Genomic DNA, 15,603 nt, shown 5'->3' on the forward strand with positions numbered 1-15,603 from the left:
TTTTTTTTGGGGGGGGGGGGGGGGGGGACACAGTTCAACCTACAACACTGACATCAATGGACTCACAGAAAATATGCTTGATAAAATGGTACATCCATTCAAAATAAAAAGCCTAACAATAGGGGGGATTTCCTGTGCCTGACAGACAGGGTCACAGCATTACAAGGACAGCAGGCCCGCAGCCTGAGCACCGGGACAAGGCCAGGCGTTGGTGCTAGATCAGCAAGAGCCCAGCAAACATGGGAGAAACAAGACTGATACTTAAGAATCAATGCGTATATAACAGGAGTGATCAGAAGACAGGACTTCATTTTTTTTATTTTTATTTTTTTAAAGATTTATTCATCTATTATTTTTAGAGGAAGAGAGCAGGAAAGAGAGGCGGGGGGGAGGGAGAAACTCAAGCAGACTCCATGCTGAGCGTAGAGCCTGACGCAGGGCTTGATCTCATGACCCTGAGATCACGACCTGAGCTGAAATCAAGAGGCAGATGCTTAACCGACTGCGCCACCTAGGCGCTCGAGATATAAAGTAGATATAGCACCTGGAAATAAACCTTAAAAAATTTGCAAGTCCTCTGTGGAGAGACGTGTTCACACACACCATCTTAACATGGGAGAAGACAATATAACAAAGATGTCCATTTCCCCCAAACTGTTCCACAACCTCAGCACAATTCTAATCCAAAACCAAACGGGACTTCTTGTGAAAATCCTGACCCCTCATCCCCACCAAATACCCATGGCACCCGAAGAGGACACTCCCACCCCCGTGTAGCACAGCACAGGGCAGAGAAGGGTAGCCAGCTTCTCCAATGGGTGCCCAGAGTGGGGGCGACAGACACATCGTCAACAGAATCCTAAAAAGAATCCAATCTCTCCACCTTATTACAGAGATGAGTCAGGAACCAATAGGATAAAGAATTCAAAATCATCACAATCCAATAAAACAGAGACTCTATGTGATGAGCTGGAGGCTGTCCAAGCTGATGGATGGGGGAGCGCAGGGAGGGCCTCTTGGCAGCAGCATAGCATGAGCCCCACAGGGAGCCGGAGGCAGAGCCCACACACCTATTTGCTTTCTCCTGGGTGCTCACCCCTGGAGCTCCCCAACCTCACCAGGGGAAGCGCCACTTTCTGGGGGCAATGCCCAAAAGTCCCTGGAATCTCCTCTGGCCTGCCTGGCCACCACCTCTTTGGCCTCTGACCTCTGGTGTGTATTCAATGTAGGGGCCCAAGGCAGGCCACCCCAAAATGTGCCATCACGGCAAACCGATTATTTTGCACAGAAGCCACTTGGGAAACCACTGGGGCAAAGTCATCAGACCCCACTCAGTCCCCTGAAAGCTAAAGTAAACCTTCCACATGGAAGGTACGAAGAAGTAAAAAGACAACCTTCTCACCAGCGGTAGGTGCTTGCTCGCAGAGAAAGCTGGAGAAACAGACCTGTTAACGTTACCTCAGTCCAGACCCTGCTTAGAATTAGCTCCCAAAGGTCTGTTTTCTTTCTCCTGTCAATTCCTCACAAAGTTATTGTCTCTTTGTCTAAAAAATATAAAAACTACCTGCCTTGGCCACTTATTGGAGTCTGAGTTTCATTACTGGACCTCTGTGCATGAAATAAAACTTTTTTTTCCTGCTGTTAATCTGTCTTATGTCAGTTTAATTCCAAACCCAGCTGGAAGAATCTTGGGAGGAGGGAAGGAAATTTCTGCCTCCCCAGCACCAGTAACCACACTGATCTGACCCCTGTAACGTTCCCCATCTTCCCCATCCCATTTAGAAGCGCCACAGCCAGCTGTCCAGCTCCCCACAGCACCCCAAATCTGCCAGAATGCCCGCCCAACTGCTCCACACAGAACAGCATTTCCAGCTCCCACCGATGGCCAACAACTATCCGTTTCCATCCTGGGCCCCTCGGACGTCCCTTTCACGGGAGCAAAATGGACCCTCAGCACAGACCAGGTTTGATCACCTTGTGGTTTCCACTGCCCCTGAGTGAAATCCAGACCGGCCTCACTCACCCCATCCCTACCACCCTGCCCATGCCTGGCCATTGAGGCCAATTATAGTGTCCCTCCATCCTCCCTGGTATCTTGTCACCTCCTATCCCAGGGCATGCTGTCCTAGAACCTTCCTGACCAGCCATTCCTGCTGGACTTGGCTCCCCGAGTGCTGGGTCCCGGAGCCATGCCTGCCAGGTGTGGGCACTGGGGTGTGCAGCACCTGGGGTACAGGGTACTTTTCGGGATATGCCTCTGGTGGGTCCTAACACCACATTCATGCTTCCAACAGTGGACAGAACCAAACGATCTCACAGTCACAAGGCAGAAAACCCCCAGCTCCAGGTGCTTCCTAACAGCCCTGTCTGGGAAAGATGAGTACAGAGGCTGCCCAGAGGGGGACAGATCCCGGCCCTCCATGTCATCACCAACAGAGGCTCTTGCCAAATGTCAATGAGAGTCTGGGGGGCAAGGGTGGGAGCTGGTACAGGCATCTGTTCCCATGAGGTTCAGCACCAACCCAGCACACCCAGGCCCGCTCGCCCACCCGCCTCACCTGCCGCTCTCTTCCTTCAGAGCCCCAAAAGTGGCCTGCCGGCTAGCCCTCCCTGAAGGCTCCTGCGCCTTCTCGCCAGCATCCAGCTCGGGCTCCAGGGAGGAGCTGGTGCTACCCTCACGGCTGACGCTGCTGCCCCTCCCAGGGCTGTTCTCCGCCGAGGCGCGGGGTGACTCAGTGTTCTGCTTTAGGGTCTGCAGCTTGGCCAGGGGGATGATGTCGCAGTCCTGTGGCCGGTGCCACACGGTGCGCTGGGTGCTGGCGTTGTAGTAATAGAAGCGGGACGTGTTGGGGTCAAACAGCTCCCACCACTGGTTCTCGCTGGTGCGCTTGATGCGGACGCCGGCAGGAGGGTCCCACACACACTCGCCCGTGACCAGGTTGGCATACATGCGCTCTCGGGTGCGCGGCTCGATGATCTCCACCCACTCCAGCCTGAGAAAGAGCAAGAGCAGTGTTAGCAGGGTCGGGGCGCTGGCCTCGGGGAACAAGGGGCTCCTGCAGCCTGGCCCAGGACAAGGAGGCTGGCGGGGAGTAGCAGCTGCCTCCAACCCCAGCCACTGCTCACCTGAGAGAACAGGTTCTGCCCATCACGCGGGGTGCCCTGCATCCCCCAGCCGCTGCACAGGCCACTTGCTTGAGGAGTGGGATGTTTGTGGATCCTCCCACCCAAAAGCAAGCCCTTACCCACATCTGCCAGCTCCAAAGGCAAGAAATCCTGTCACTTCTACAATAAAACCAAGCCCAACTGAAGTCCCATCCCTGATCTTCTCCATGCTCATTACTGCCCAGGAGCTCTCTGGGGAGACTTGGGCCAAGCATCTCTCCACTGGCCTCTACAGTTCCCTGTCCTCAGAGGAACCTGGACACAGCCTGGTTGTGTGTGGCCTGCAGGATGCCCAGGCTGCTCTCGGTCTACCTGGTCACCATGGGCCACCACTGCCCGTCCATCTGCGGCAGGAGTGGATGCCATCTTTACACTGGGCCCAGCTGAGAAGCAGCTTCCAGCCCAGCTGGGATGTGACTTGGTGCTCTGGAGCCATTTCCTCCCTGGGGCTCCCAGAGTGTCCCCCACCTCAAGGACACAGTTTCCATCACACTAAGTTTGTTTTGTTTTAAAGATTTTATTCATTTATTTTAGAGAGAGATATACAGAGAGAGAGCATGAGTCGGGGGAGGGGCAGAGGGAGAGGGAGAATACCAAGCAGGCTCCCTGTTGAGCATGGAACCCAGCGTGGGGCTCGATCTCACGACCCTGAGACCACGACCCAACACCCGACCAACCAAGTCACCCAGGCACCCCCATCCCGCTAAGTTTCTTAATGAAAACTGAAGCTTTTCAGAACAAGGCAATTTTAATGTCGACATGTCTGATATCAGGGTGTGTCTGGCTGACATCTGGCGTATTCTTATTCTTCTTCCAAGTTTCCACATAAATAGCAACGCTTTAAAATGCCCCAGACTGCTGTGCAGTGTAGGGGCTCTGTGTGTGTCGGTCCTTCTGCCGTTCCGGAACCTCTCAATGGGCACGCTCCTCGGCACCGCAGCCCCGCCCTCTGAGACCAGACCTGCTCAAGGCCAGATGCCCCAGTCCCATCACTCACTGTCCACTCCCAGCAGCTCGGAGGCTCTGGGGCCTCCTTCAGGGTCACGAGATGCTTCCGGAAGCCCATGGGGAGGGTCCGTCTGTGCCAGCACCTAGGCACCCAGCACGGCACAGTGAGGCCAGGCAGAGGGACACAAAGTGGAGCCTGTCTGTGGGGAAAGCTACTCTGCAGATGAGAACTGTGGGGGCAGAGAGCTGGAGAAGTGGTGGCACGTGGAGCCACAGAGAGTGCAGGCAACGGGGGTGGGGGGTGGGCAGAGAGAGAAGGGAGCAGAGCAGGACCAGATGCAGGACCAGCCCATGGGGCTCCGCAGACTCTGAGAAGGGCCTGTTGGTGCAGGCAAGTCTGGAGACTTTTGTGAGAGAAAGGGTGGGGAGGAGTGGGCAGACATCCATCCTGACCGGACCTCGCCTGAGAAGCCAAGAGGAGCCAGGAGCAGGCAGGGAAGGTGGTGAGGCCACAGCGTGGGCCGTTCTGTTTGACACAAGGGTAAAGAGCAGCCATCTGGATGCTCGCAGAGCCATCCTGTGGGTGCCAGGCGGTGGGGGGGTCAGGGGGTTGGGAGGAAGCCAGGTGTCCTAGGACCTCGAGCAGAGCGGCCCACGAGCAAGAGGGGCTCCTACCCTAGGTTGCTGCTCCAGGGAAGGAGGAAGCCAGCAGACGGCAGGGTGAGTCCCATCCCATACCCCCCAGGAACCGACACAGGGCAACTCCCTTCCCCTCCACTGTGGCCCTCAGACCACACGCCGACCTCTCCCAGGGAGGCCAGCAGGGCCTCTGCGACTGCCCTTTCCAGTCTTTAATGGACCTGGGCCACTGGATACTGCAGATCACCCCCTTTCACCTTCAAATTTTTAACTTTTTGTTTTGAAATGGTCTGAGGCCGTTGGGGCTGCTCTAATGGAACACAGCAGACTGGGCAGTTTACAAACAACAGACGTTTCTCGTTTGGAGTCTGGAAGCTGGATGTGGGAGATCAAGGTGCCGGCATGCCGGGTTCTGGTGAGAACACTTCCCACTGCAGGCGACGCTCCTCATTGTGCCCTCAGACAGCAAAGAGAGGGGCAGCGCGCTCTCTCAGGGCATGAATCCCATCATGGGGCTGCCACCCTCAAGACCTAGTCTCCCCAAAGGCCCCGCCTCCAAATACCATCAACATGCATAACATGGGGGACACAGTCCATAACAGAAACAACTTCAGATCCAGAAAAAGTTAAAGCCATGGCCTTCTGGACTCCCTACATTACTGCCCCACAGAACACGCACGGGGATTTGGTCAGGAAGCTGTGCTCGAGCTGGCAGGAGCGTGTGGGCATGGCCACGGCAGCACCCCCACTATCAGCCGCTGCCTCTCTCCTTGTGGTGAGGACCGGCCTCGTGGGAGATGTTTCATGCACCATCCGATGTCTCGCCGGGCTCAGACACTGACGGCCCGCCACTCCTTCTGCGCTCCCTCGCTGGAGCCCTGTCCTGCGTGCTCATCCCGTCAGCAGAGGCCGCTGTGGTGGTGGCAGGAGGGCGATACCGTTTCTCCTTCCCATTTTCTCTGTTTTCCAAGTTTTTACAATGTGTTTGCACTCCATGGTCTTTTGGTTTTTTGGTAGAAAGTCTTGATTTTATTAAATTTTTTTAATTTATTTTATTTTTTTAAAGATTTTATTTATTTGACAGAGATAGAGACAGCTGGTGAGAGAGGGAACGCAAGCAGGGGGAGTGGGAGAGGAAGAAGCAGGCTCATAGCAGAGGAGCCTGATGTGGGGCTCAAACCCATAACGCTGGGATCACGCCCTGAGCCGAAGGCAGATGTTTAACCGCTGTGCCACCCAGGCGCCCTGAAAGTCTTGATTTTAATGTAGTTGAGTTCATACATCTTTTCTCCCCTGATTTCTCCTCTTTGTACCTTGTTTAAGAAATCTTCCCTACTTCTAGGTCAGAACTATTCTCTTTGAAATTGACTTGTCACAGTTTTATAGCTTTGCCTCCTATTGAAGTCGTTTCTGTATCTGGCCTTTTGTTGACTGTGTGAAATTCCATTTTCCCCACGTGGATACCCAGGCCTCTCAGGACAGTCCACACACAGCACCCTTCCCTCCACGACAGACCCGTGCCCAAGCGTGCCGCCAGCTCTGTGGGTCAGTCTAAACCTGACCAGCACTGTTGTCCTCACCGCCACAGGTGCGTACAACCTGCATTTCCGAAGTCCCCGCTCGGCTTCCTCCTCGGCGTGTCTTGGCTATTCCCGGCTCTTGCTCTTCCCCGCAAACTCTGCTGGTCTGCTCATCTGCCCCAGGGGAATCACACACATGCTCCATCCAAACCACGGTGTACCCACCATCTAGATCTTCTTTATTCCCAGGCTTCATACACACACACTATTGTAAATGGTATATTTATACCTTTCAAAAATAAAATCATGATTTATGATGTATACAGAAATAAGTTTAACGAGCAGTTATGATTTAACACTGGTGTAGCCATCGCTCACCAAGAAATAAAACAAGGCAGTGTCGGAGACACACCCACAACATACCTCTGTCCACCCTGAAGACGGCACTGCCTTGGGCTTGAAGGCAACTGCTTCCTTGCCTTTATAGTTTTACCATCTCTGAAGATAACCCTAAACAAATTAATTTAGGTGCGTCTTATCTTTTAATCCTATATTCACCTAATAAAACTAATTTTTTTGTGCGTTTTGTTTCTTTCACTTGCAACCAAAACTCACTGACGCTGTCTGCCCGAGCTCCCGGCCCACAGTGCTGCAGGGTAAATCTGCAACACGGTGTTCTGTTTTGTTTCTAGTTAGTTTGTTTATGTATGTGTGTATGTATGTATGTAATCTCTACACCCAACAGGGGGCTCAAACTCATGACCCCAATATCAAGAGTTCCATGCTCCAGCGACAGAGCCAGCTGGGCACCTCGGTCACATGTGTTTGATCAATTCTGCTGAGGGACATCTGGGTTGTTTGCTGTCTGGAACTATTTCTCACAACCCCGCTGTGCACACCCTTATCCGTGAGCCCTGGCAGGGGCTGCAGAAGTCTGCAGAGGTGGGGCGCTGCATCCCAGAAGTACATACCAACTGTCCAGAGGACCCCGACTTGCTCTCCCCCAAGCTGTGCACAGTAATGCTGCTGACTCCTCATTCCGGCCTGTCTGGTAGTGTTCAATTTTTGCATTGTTAACTTCAGAAATAATTTTTTGATTGTTGCTGGTAGACAGAAATACAGTTTATTTTGTACATTACTTTTTAAGATTTAAAAAAATTATTTATTGGAGAGAGAAAGACACACACAGAGAGAGGGAGCTCACACGCAAGGGAGGGGCAGAGGGAGAGGGAGAAGCAGACTGCCCACTGAGCAGGGAGCCCGATGCGAGACTACTCGATCCCAGGACCCTGAGATCACAACCTGAGCTGAACGCAGGTGCCTCACCGACTGAGCCCCCCCAGGCGTCCCATATATTACTTTTATAAGTACTCTTGCTGAATTTTCTTATTAATTCTAACAACTTACTATGAATTCACCTGTGAATAAACAAGGAAAAGACCTCTCATCGTTTGTGTGTGATATAACATAACTGTCTGTAGAAAACACAACGATTTGGCGGTTAACACAGATAACCACCTTTTCTGTGTCCGGCAGTTTTGCCAGATATACATCCAGGTGTGGGCTCACTGTCCATCACTGAAATGCAGGGTCTGGGGGACTCCTGGGTCTGAGGGTAGGCATCTTTAAACAATTCTGGAAAAGTTTCCATTTCCATCTTTTCAACACCCTCCCAAGCCCCCTGCCTCCTTCTAGAACCCACACAAGATCTGCCACACATGTCATGGAGCCTGTAATGTCCCCGCTCTGTCTTGCCTGCCACACACCTGATTACTTCTTCATTTCCTCTTTCCACATCGTTAATTCTCTCTTCAGCTCTGTTGAACCTGCTGGTTCTTTCCCCAATTCCCACAGTCCTTCTTCAGGGTCTCCTGTTCTCTGCTCACATGTGTAAGCTTCTCACAGTTCTTTTTTCTCTTTTTTTAAGATTTTATTTTTTTAAACAATTCATACTTTCTTTTTTTAAGATTTCATTTATTTGTCAGAGAGAGAGCGCACAAGCAGGGGCAGCAGCAGGCTGAGGGAGAAGCAGGCTCCCCACTAAGCTGGGAGCCCAATGTGGGACTCATCCTGGGATCATGACCTGAGCCGAAGGCAGACACTTAACTGACTGAGCCACCCAGGTGCCCCAAGATTTTATTTTTTAAGTAATCTCTACACCCAACATAGGGCTTGAACTCACAACCCCAAGATCAAAGCCGCACTCCCTACCGAAGGTGCCAGCCAGGTGCCCCAACTCACAGTCCTTTAACACAGATATTCTGTGTCTGATAATTCCAGTGTTGGCATCTTTATGGGCCTCTCTCTGGCGGGTCTCACTCCTGATGCCCTGTTTCCCTATGTGTTTATTCTCTGGGTCCAGCTCATCTGAGGCCCCTCTCTGTGCCTGTGACGGGACTGCTAAGTGTCACTGGAAGAAACCCGGCAATGGGGAGGGTGGGTACCACGGTGTGAAGCTCTACAGGGTCCACCCTGGCCCTCACCGCACTGTCCATGGGACACGGCAAAATGCTCAGAATGCTTCCAGGCCTCACCTCACCCTCTTGCCTCCTCTCCATGGACGTCCCATAAATGGCCTCACAGGAAACCCTGAGGGCGGAGCTCCCCCTCACTTGCGGCTTCCCCTTGAGACCCTCCATGAGCACACGATTTGCCCCTCACCCAATTCCACTCCTGCCATGTTCCCACCCTTTCACACCACAGGAGACTGGCCGGTGCCCCTGCCACAGGCCCGCAGAACTCCAAACCCCTTCCGGGAGTCACTGCTTCTCTGGTTGCCACTGCCCTGAGCCTGAGCCCCTGACCATGATGTCCTGAGCACCTGGTGCAGGGACGGGCTGCACATCAGGTGGGTCCGCTCTCTCTGGAAGCCGCGCCCTTCCCACCGCCCTCCACCTGCAGCCAAACTGGGCCACTCTTGGGGGAGGCCATGGGGACTCACCACCCACCATGGGCCAGTCATCCTGCGGGAGGAAGAACACAGTGTCCTGGGGACAAGACAGCACGAGGGAACCAGGCAGGAGAGAACATGCCAGAAGCGTAAGGACAGGAAGCAGACCTGACAGCAGTGTGGTCCAGGGTGCAGCCATCCCTGGGGCCCCTTAGGTCACATGTGGCTTCTGATCACAAGCCACTGTGCAAGGCCGGTGCCTGCAGAAGGTGGGGTAGGGGTCCCCTCTTCATCTGCAGGGCTACCCCTCCTAGGACCATCCTCCATGACCATTGCTTTGCTGCTCACATGTCTGGTTCCCAACTGGCCCACAGCATGAAGCGGAACCACACCAACCCTGCTTCCCTACCCAGACGCAAATGCACGGGGGGGCCCTCTTTCCTGCCCTAAGGTATGTCTTGACCTAGCACTGAACCCCTCACCTCTGCCCCCACTCCTTACACCTACTTGGATCACCCAGTTGGCTGCCAGCTGGCCATTCCCCTCCCTGAGGACAGAGCAAGCTCTAAACCTATGAATTGGGTCATTCTACCTGTGCAGCTCTCGCCAGCTTGAGTTGTCCCTTGAATGGCATGCACTCTCAGTAGACTCACAGCTCCCACTCTCAGCTTCCTGATCTGGCTGGGCTCTCCTCACAGGACAGCCAGCTACTTGCACCTCCACCCACAGAGCCCCTTACACGGGGACCTCCTCTCTCCCACCTGGCAAATATCAGGATGCCAATGGATGACACCCCATACTCAGAGGCCATCACTGATGTGCATGGGCCACAGAACATGAAAGGGACCTGTGGAAGCTTCCAAGACAGGCTGGCTGACCAAGAGCTCTCTCTGCCTGAGGCAAAGAGGCAAGTGAAGGACAGAGAGGGGGGAGCCCCAAGAAGCCGCCTGGAGGCAGAGGCCTGGAGGCCAGGGCAGGAGCTGTTGTTGTTGCTCGAGTGAGGGGAAGAGGCACAAGAACGGCTCTGGACAGGGCTGCTCTGGGCAGGGCTGACATGATCTCACTCCAGCTGATCTATAGGGAACAAAGATGGAGACTTCTGGAAGGCCAGGCAGGAGTCTGCCCCAAGGTCAAATTGGGCATTTCCTGGGGGCTGACACACAGCAAGACGAGAGGGAAGGGGGGCCTGAGAAGCCGGGAGAGGAGCCGGCCCACAGGGGACAGGGCACAGACCCCCAGGCCGGTGAGACACTGCTGGAGGTGGGAATGGAAGTCGGCCATGTGCTCAGTGCTGGCACTCTCTGCGTGCGGATAAAGTGTGGCATCCTTGCCCCCATAGGCAGCTGACGCACGGTGGGGGCATCTGCAAGGCCGAGTGTGCTCCCTGCATCCCATGTCCTCACACAGCTGTGCTGCTTTTCCATCCTGGCTCACGGTGTTGGATTTGACCAGAACAAAGTCCAGACACTCCCAAAGGAAGGACTGTTCTGGCACGGAAGCTGAGAAAGGGCTGAACTGAACATTCTAAGCCCTAAAGAAGCACTTTCAGGCGAATTTAATAGCTATAATTCTTTCTAAACAAAGAATAGCATCTGTTCCCTTTTTGGCGCACTCCTGTGTGTGCGTGGGTAGAATCCCTGCTTTTTCAGAAGAATGTTCTGGTCACCCCTGGGGTACAGCATTGAACCAAGGCCCTTGGGAAGCCAGGGCGCAGAGAATGCACACAGGACGTGGCTCCCTGCACAGAGCAAGGAGGAGACACAGCAGAGCTGTGGTCACCTCCCCAACCCAGACCCTCTCCAGGCAGGTTGGGGAGAGGAAATTTTGTGAGGACTGTAGAAAATGCACCTCATCACTGGGGTTACTGCTGTCCATGAGCAGCACTGGGACAGAGGGGCTGCACAGTGCAAGGACGCTCCATCACCAGGCACATGACAAGAGACCGCTCCAACTGCCCCTGTGGGACCCTGCTGCCAGGAGGGGCAGGGACACTGCAGGTGACAGACTGGCAGCAGTATCTGAGGTGAATTAGTGAAAAGGGGCTGCTTGGTGGCAGAGGCAGAGGACATGAGATCTGGACTAGGACAATGGTGCAGATACCTGAGGGCGGCGGGCTGGCCTGCAGCCCCCTTGGTGTGCTGGGTGTGGTCTGCACCAAAGCCAATGTGAAGGACCCTTCCAGTCCTCCCCAGTTCTTGGAGAGGTTCACTTGCAGACAATATGTTCAAATAAATATTTCCTGAAAGAACTTAATGAGTGTCAAGTACGTGCCAGCAATTTACCAGGTGAAGAGGACACAAGAGTGACCAGGCACATTCTCTGCCTTCCAGACTCTTAGAACAAGCGTGCCAGACCCATTCACTGGGGAAAGGACAGTCTTTCCAGCAAACAACGCCAGGAGAGCTGCATGTCCACACGCAAAAGAAGGAAGCTGGACCCCTACCTCACGCCATATACGAGAGTTAACTCAATACGGATTAAAGGCCTAAACGTAAGAGCAAAAGCTATAAAACTGAGAAGAAAACATAGGGGTACATCTTCATGACCCTGGATTTGGCCATGGCTTCTTAGACTTGACCCTAAAAATATGAGCAACAAAAGGAAAACAGATAAATTGGACTTGATCGAAATTTAAAACTTTTGGCGCTCCTGGGTAGCTCAGTCAGTTGAGTGTCTGCCTTGGCTCAGGTCATGATCCTGGGATCGATCCTGGGATTGAATCTCTCACTGGGCTCCCTGCTCAGCGGGGAGTCTGCTCCTCCTTCCCCCTCTATCTCTGTGCTCTCTTTCTCTCAAATAAATAACTAAAATCTTAAAAAAAAATTATAAACTTTTGTGCTACAAATAATACCATCAAGAAAGTGAAAAGACAACCACAGAATGGGAGAATACATTTGCAAATCATGGATCTGATCAAGAACTTGTATCTAGAATATATAAAGAACTCTTACAAGACAAATAACCAATTAAAAAATGGGCAAAAAATCTGAATAGGCATTTCTCCAAAGAGAAACAAAGAACCAACACACACAAAAAGGTGCTTAACGTTATTAGTCATCAGGGAAATGCAAATCAAACCATGATGAGACTCCACTTCACACCAACTAGGGTGGCTATGCTAGTTTTTAAAACCAAAACGAGCATCGGAGAGGATATGGAGAAACTGCAACCTTTATATTCTGCTGGTGGGAATGCACTCTAGGAAAGAGTCTGGCAGCTCTTCAGAAGTTCCCAGCATTTCTCTGACCCAAGAGAAACAGAGACATGTCCACACAGAGACCTGTGCACAACGTTCACAGCAGCCTGAGTCACAAAAGACAAAGAGTGGAAAGAGCCCAAACGTCCGTCACCCGATAAATGGATAAACAACATGCAGTATGTGGAAAAAGCCCCGAAACGTGCTACATGCGGATGAACCTTGAAAACATTACCTGAGGAAAAGAAGCCAATCATAAAAGACCACCTGTTGTGTGATTCCATTTATGTCAAGTGTCCAGAACAGAAAAATCCAGAGAGAGATGGTAGATTAGTGGTTGCCAGGCTGGGGCAGGGGGTGGGGGCAGCTGCTGCTGAAATGGGTTCCTTTATGGAGGGGGGGAACAATGTTCCAGATGCAGACAGAGCTGATAGTTGTACAACCTTGTGAACGTACTAAGAACACTGTACACTGTTTAAGGGTAAATTTTACATGAATTATATCTCATTTAGAAAAAGGATTGCCGCTTCTGGGGAGCCCAGCAGGTCGGCGTAGGGGCTGCAAAGTGGGATGCTCCCCAGGGAAGGCAGGGGGGAGACAGGCGGGGGTGTGTGAGGAGCTGGGACTTCCTGCAGGGCGGCTGGTGTCAAGGACAGAGCACATCCTCTAGGGTTGGTGCCACCTGGACAAGCACAGAGGCAGGAACGACCTCAGGCTCCAATGTGAGCTGGCCATGGCCTGAGCAGGTACCAGGGCTGCACAAGTGCTCAGCCCCTGGTGGTCCCCACTGGCTCCTTGCATGCCTGGGTCCCTGGGGTCCCCTCCAGGCCCCTGGCCCTCCTCAGCATCAGCCCCCACCACAGCGCACACCTGCCCGCCTCAGTGACCTGCTGCCCCTGCTCTGTGCTGCCTTCTGGCCGTGAAGCCTGCAGTTGCAGGGACCTCACGCAATGTCCACCCTTCTGGATTGTTGGCATCTAGCAGAGACCTCACCTGTCCTCAGACTTCTCATTAACACTCTGTCCTAAACTCCCATCACCCCATCATCTGACTGGCCGCTGCGTTCCCTGAACAACATCCTTTTGTGCCGCTGCTGTCTTGTCATTCTGCTTCCTACAGCTAGTCAGTGTGGCCACGAAGACTTCAACTCCCAGAGCCCAGCAGGCACCAAACCCATTCTCACTGCTAATGAGTTCATCCACATAGGCAGCAGCCTAAGAGCAAAGCCATGGGACGGGCTGGGGAAGCCACAGAGTCCCCCAGAAGGAAGTGGCTGAGCCTGCTGTGCCCTCCTGTCCTCTCACTGCCCCATGAGCATCTGCACTCTGCTGGCAGGAGGGCCGGAGGGTGCTGAACCGCCCCCGGCCCATAAACCCTGCCTGAAGGGAAAACCCCTTTGCTCTCCTTGACCAGGGGCTCCGCTCCGTGTTGTGCCCCAGCTCCTGAACTGGGGCCGGGGCTCGGTCACCCCTCACAGAGGGAACGAGGTGCGTGTGTGGAACTCGGGAACCATGAGCACCACTTGGGAAGGGGAAGGCAGCAAGCACGCCGCCCTGCCCACATCCAGGTGCTGCTCTGCACACAGCGAGCACTTCTATGTTTCAGGAAACACGGACCTCACACCTACCCAGGCACAACGGAGGGAACAGCGCAGGCTCCACAACGCACGGGGCTCATCTGCTCTGCTGGCAGTGCCCTAGGGGCTGGGCAGACACCACTGGACCCACCATGACGTCCAATCATACTTCTGGACCTGCAGGTTCAGCCTGAGTCTGCTTGGCCACCTGCGTCCCTCACACGGCCTTCCCCTCTAGGCCGTGGTCCAAGGGATCCCCGGTAAACCACCTCGTCAAAACCCAGAGCGCCAGGACACCTGCTCCCGTGCATCTGGAGCCTGCCCAGGGGCATCGGCACCAGCAGCTCCTCTCACACCGTGCCGGAGCCACCAGAAGGTGAGGCTCCAGGTGGACACAACACCGTGGGGAGCCTGGTGCGTAAGCCTGGGGTGCTCAGCAGCCATGACCATGGCAGCCGCAGTCCTTCCCTCAGAGCAACAGCAGAGCCCGACACCTCTCACTCCTCGGTGACGATCGGACCCCAAAGGGAACAGAGAAGAGACTGGACGGATGAGACCCAACCATGACACCACTTCTCGCACCTGGCAGGACCGGCACTCTGAGCACCGAGGACTTCAGGAGCATCAGGGCTTTGGGAAGGGGTGGGAGAAAACGGGGACAAGGGACACAGAAGCAAGACAGCTGCAAGAACACGGTCCTGGGAACACATCTGGCAGAGCACTCGATCTTCACAGGTGAACGACGGGCCTCCGCCAGGAGCTGCACACACCACAACTGGCGTCTCCCCCCAAATCAGCCTGTCAGCAACCCAACAGGACATCTCTTCTGGGCAGAAGACAGACTACCTACCACTTATACTGAGGAGCAAAGGCATTCTGAGACGGGCGGGAGGGGGCGTATGAAGGCCCACCAGGAAGCCATGGCAGGCAGCGTGCACACAGACGCGTGGACGGAAAAAAAGAAAGCCCCTCAGAGATCTGCCCCCTTGGGGGTCAGGTGGCATTCACAACCCAGGTGAACTGTCTCTACAGAAAACTGTCCAGTTAGATATTCACTAATTCAAACCTTCAAACATCTAGAAGAGTTTCAGGACCTCAGTCAGGAAAGGGTTTATTAGATCAGACAGAAAAGACAAGCAAGCACAGAGAAAAGCAGTGAGACAGACTATGCTGGAGTTTAAAATGTCTGCTCATCAAAAACCAACCAAATAGGGGGCACCTGGGTGGCTCAGTCAGCTAAGCGTCTGCCTTTGGCTGAGGTCATGATCCCAGGGTCCTGGGATCCAGCCCCACGTCACGCTCCCTGCTCTGCGGGGAGCCCGCTTCTCCCTCTGCCGCTCCCCCTGCTTGTGTGTGCGCTCTCTCCGTCAAAGAAAAAAAAAAAAACCTATATGAAAAAATGTGAGCACGGACTGAGAGAAAATCTTCCACATGTGTAACCCAAACATGATGGCAACTCAGAATGCAAAGGGAAGTCTACAAATCAGAAAGGTAGGACCTAGGGGCTGCTGGGTAGCACAGCGGTTAAGCGTCTGCCTTCGGCTCAGGGCGTGATCCCGGCGTTATGGGATCGAGCCCCACATCAGGCTCCTCTGCTATGAGCCTGCTTCTTCCTCTCCCACTCCCCCTGCTTGTGTTCCCTCTCTCGCTGGCTGTCTCTATCTCTGTC

At 53.7% G+C, this 15,603-nt stretch overlaps 1 protein-coding gene across 1 annotated transcript in view; it reads right to left on the minus strand.

Moving 5' to 3' along the window:
• Window positions 1–15,603, minus strand: part of ARHGAP39 (Rho GTPase activating protein 39) — a 55,284-nt gene that overhangs the window by 36,063 nt on the left and 3,618 nt on the right. Inside the window, exon 2 of the mRNA XM_034668545.1 lies at window positions 2,559–2,993. Within this exon, the coding sequence (XP_034524436.1) occupies window positions 2,559–2,993 (435 nt within the window). The remainder of the gene's footprint in view (window positions 1–2,558; window positions 2,994–15,603) is intronic.

The sequence above is a fragment of the Ailuropoda melanoleuca genome, chromosome 9 (assembly GCF_002007445.2).
Source record: "Ailuropoda melanoleuca isolate Jingjing chromosome 9, ASM200744v2, whole genome shotgun sequence".
In the NCBI taxonomy this organism is placed as follows: domain Eukaryota; kingdom Metazoa; phylum Chordata; class Mammalia; order Carnivora; family Ursidae; genus Ailuropoda; species Ailuropoda melanoleuca.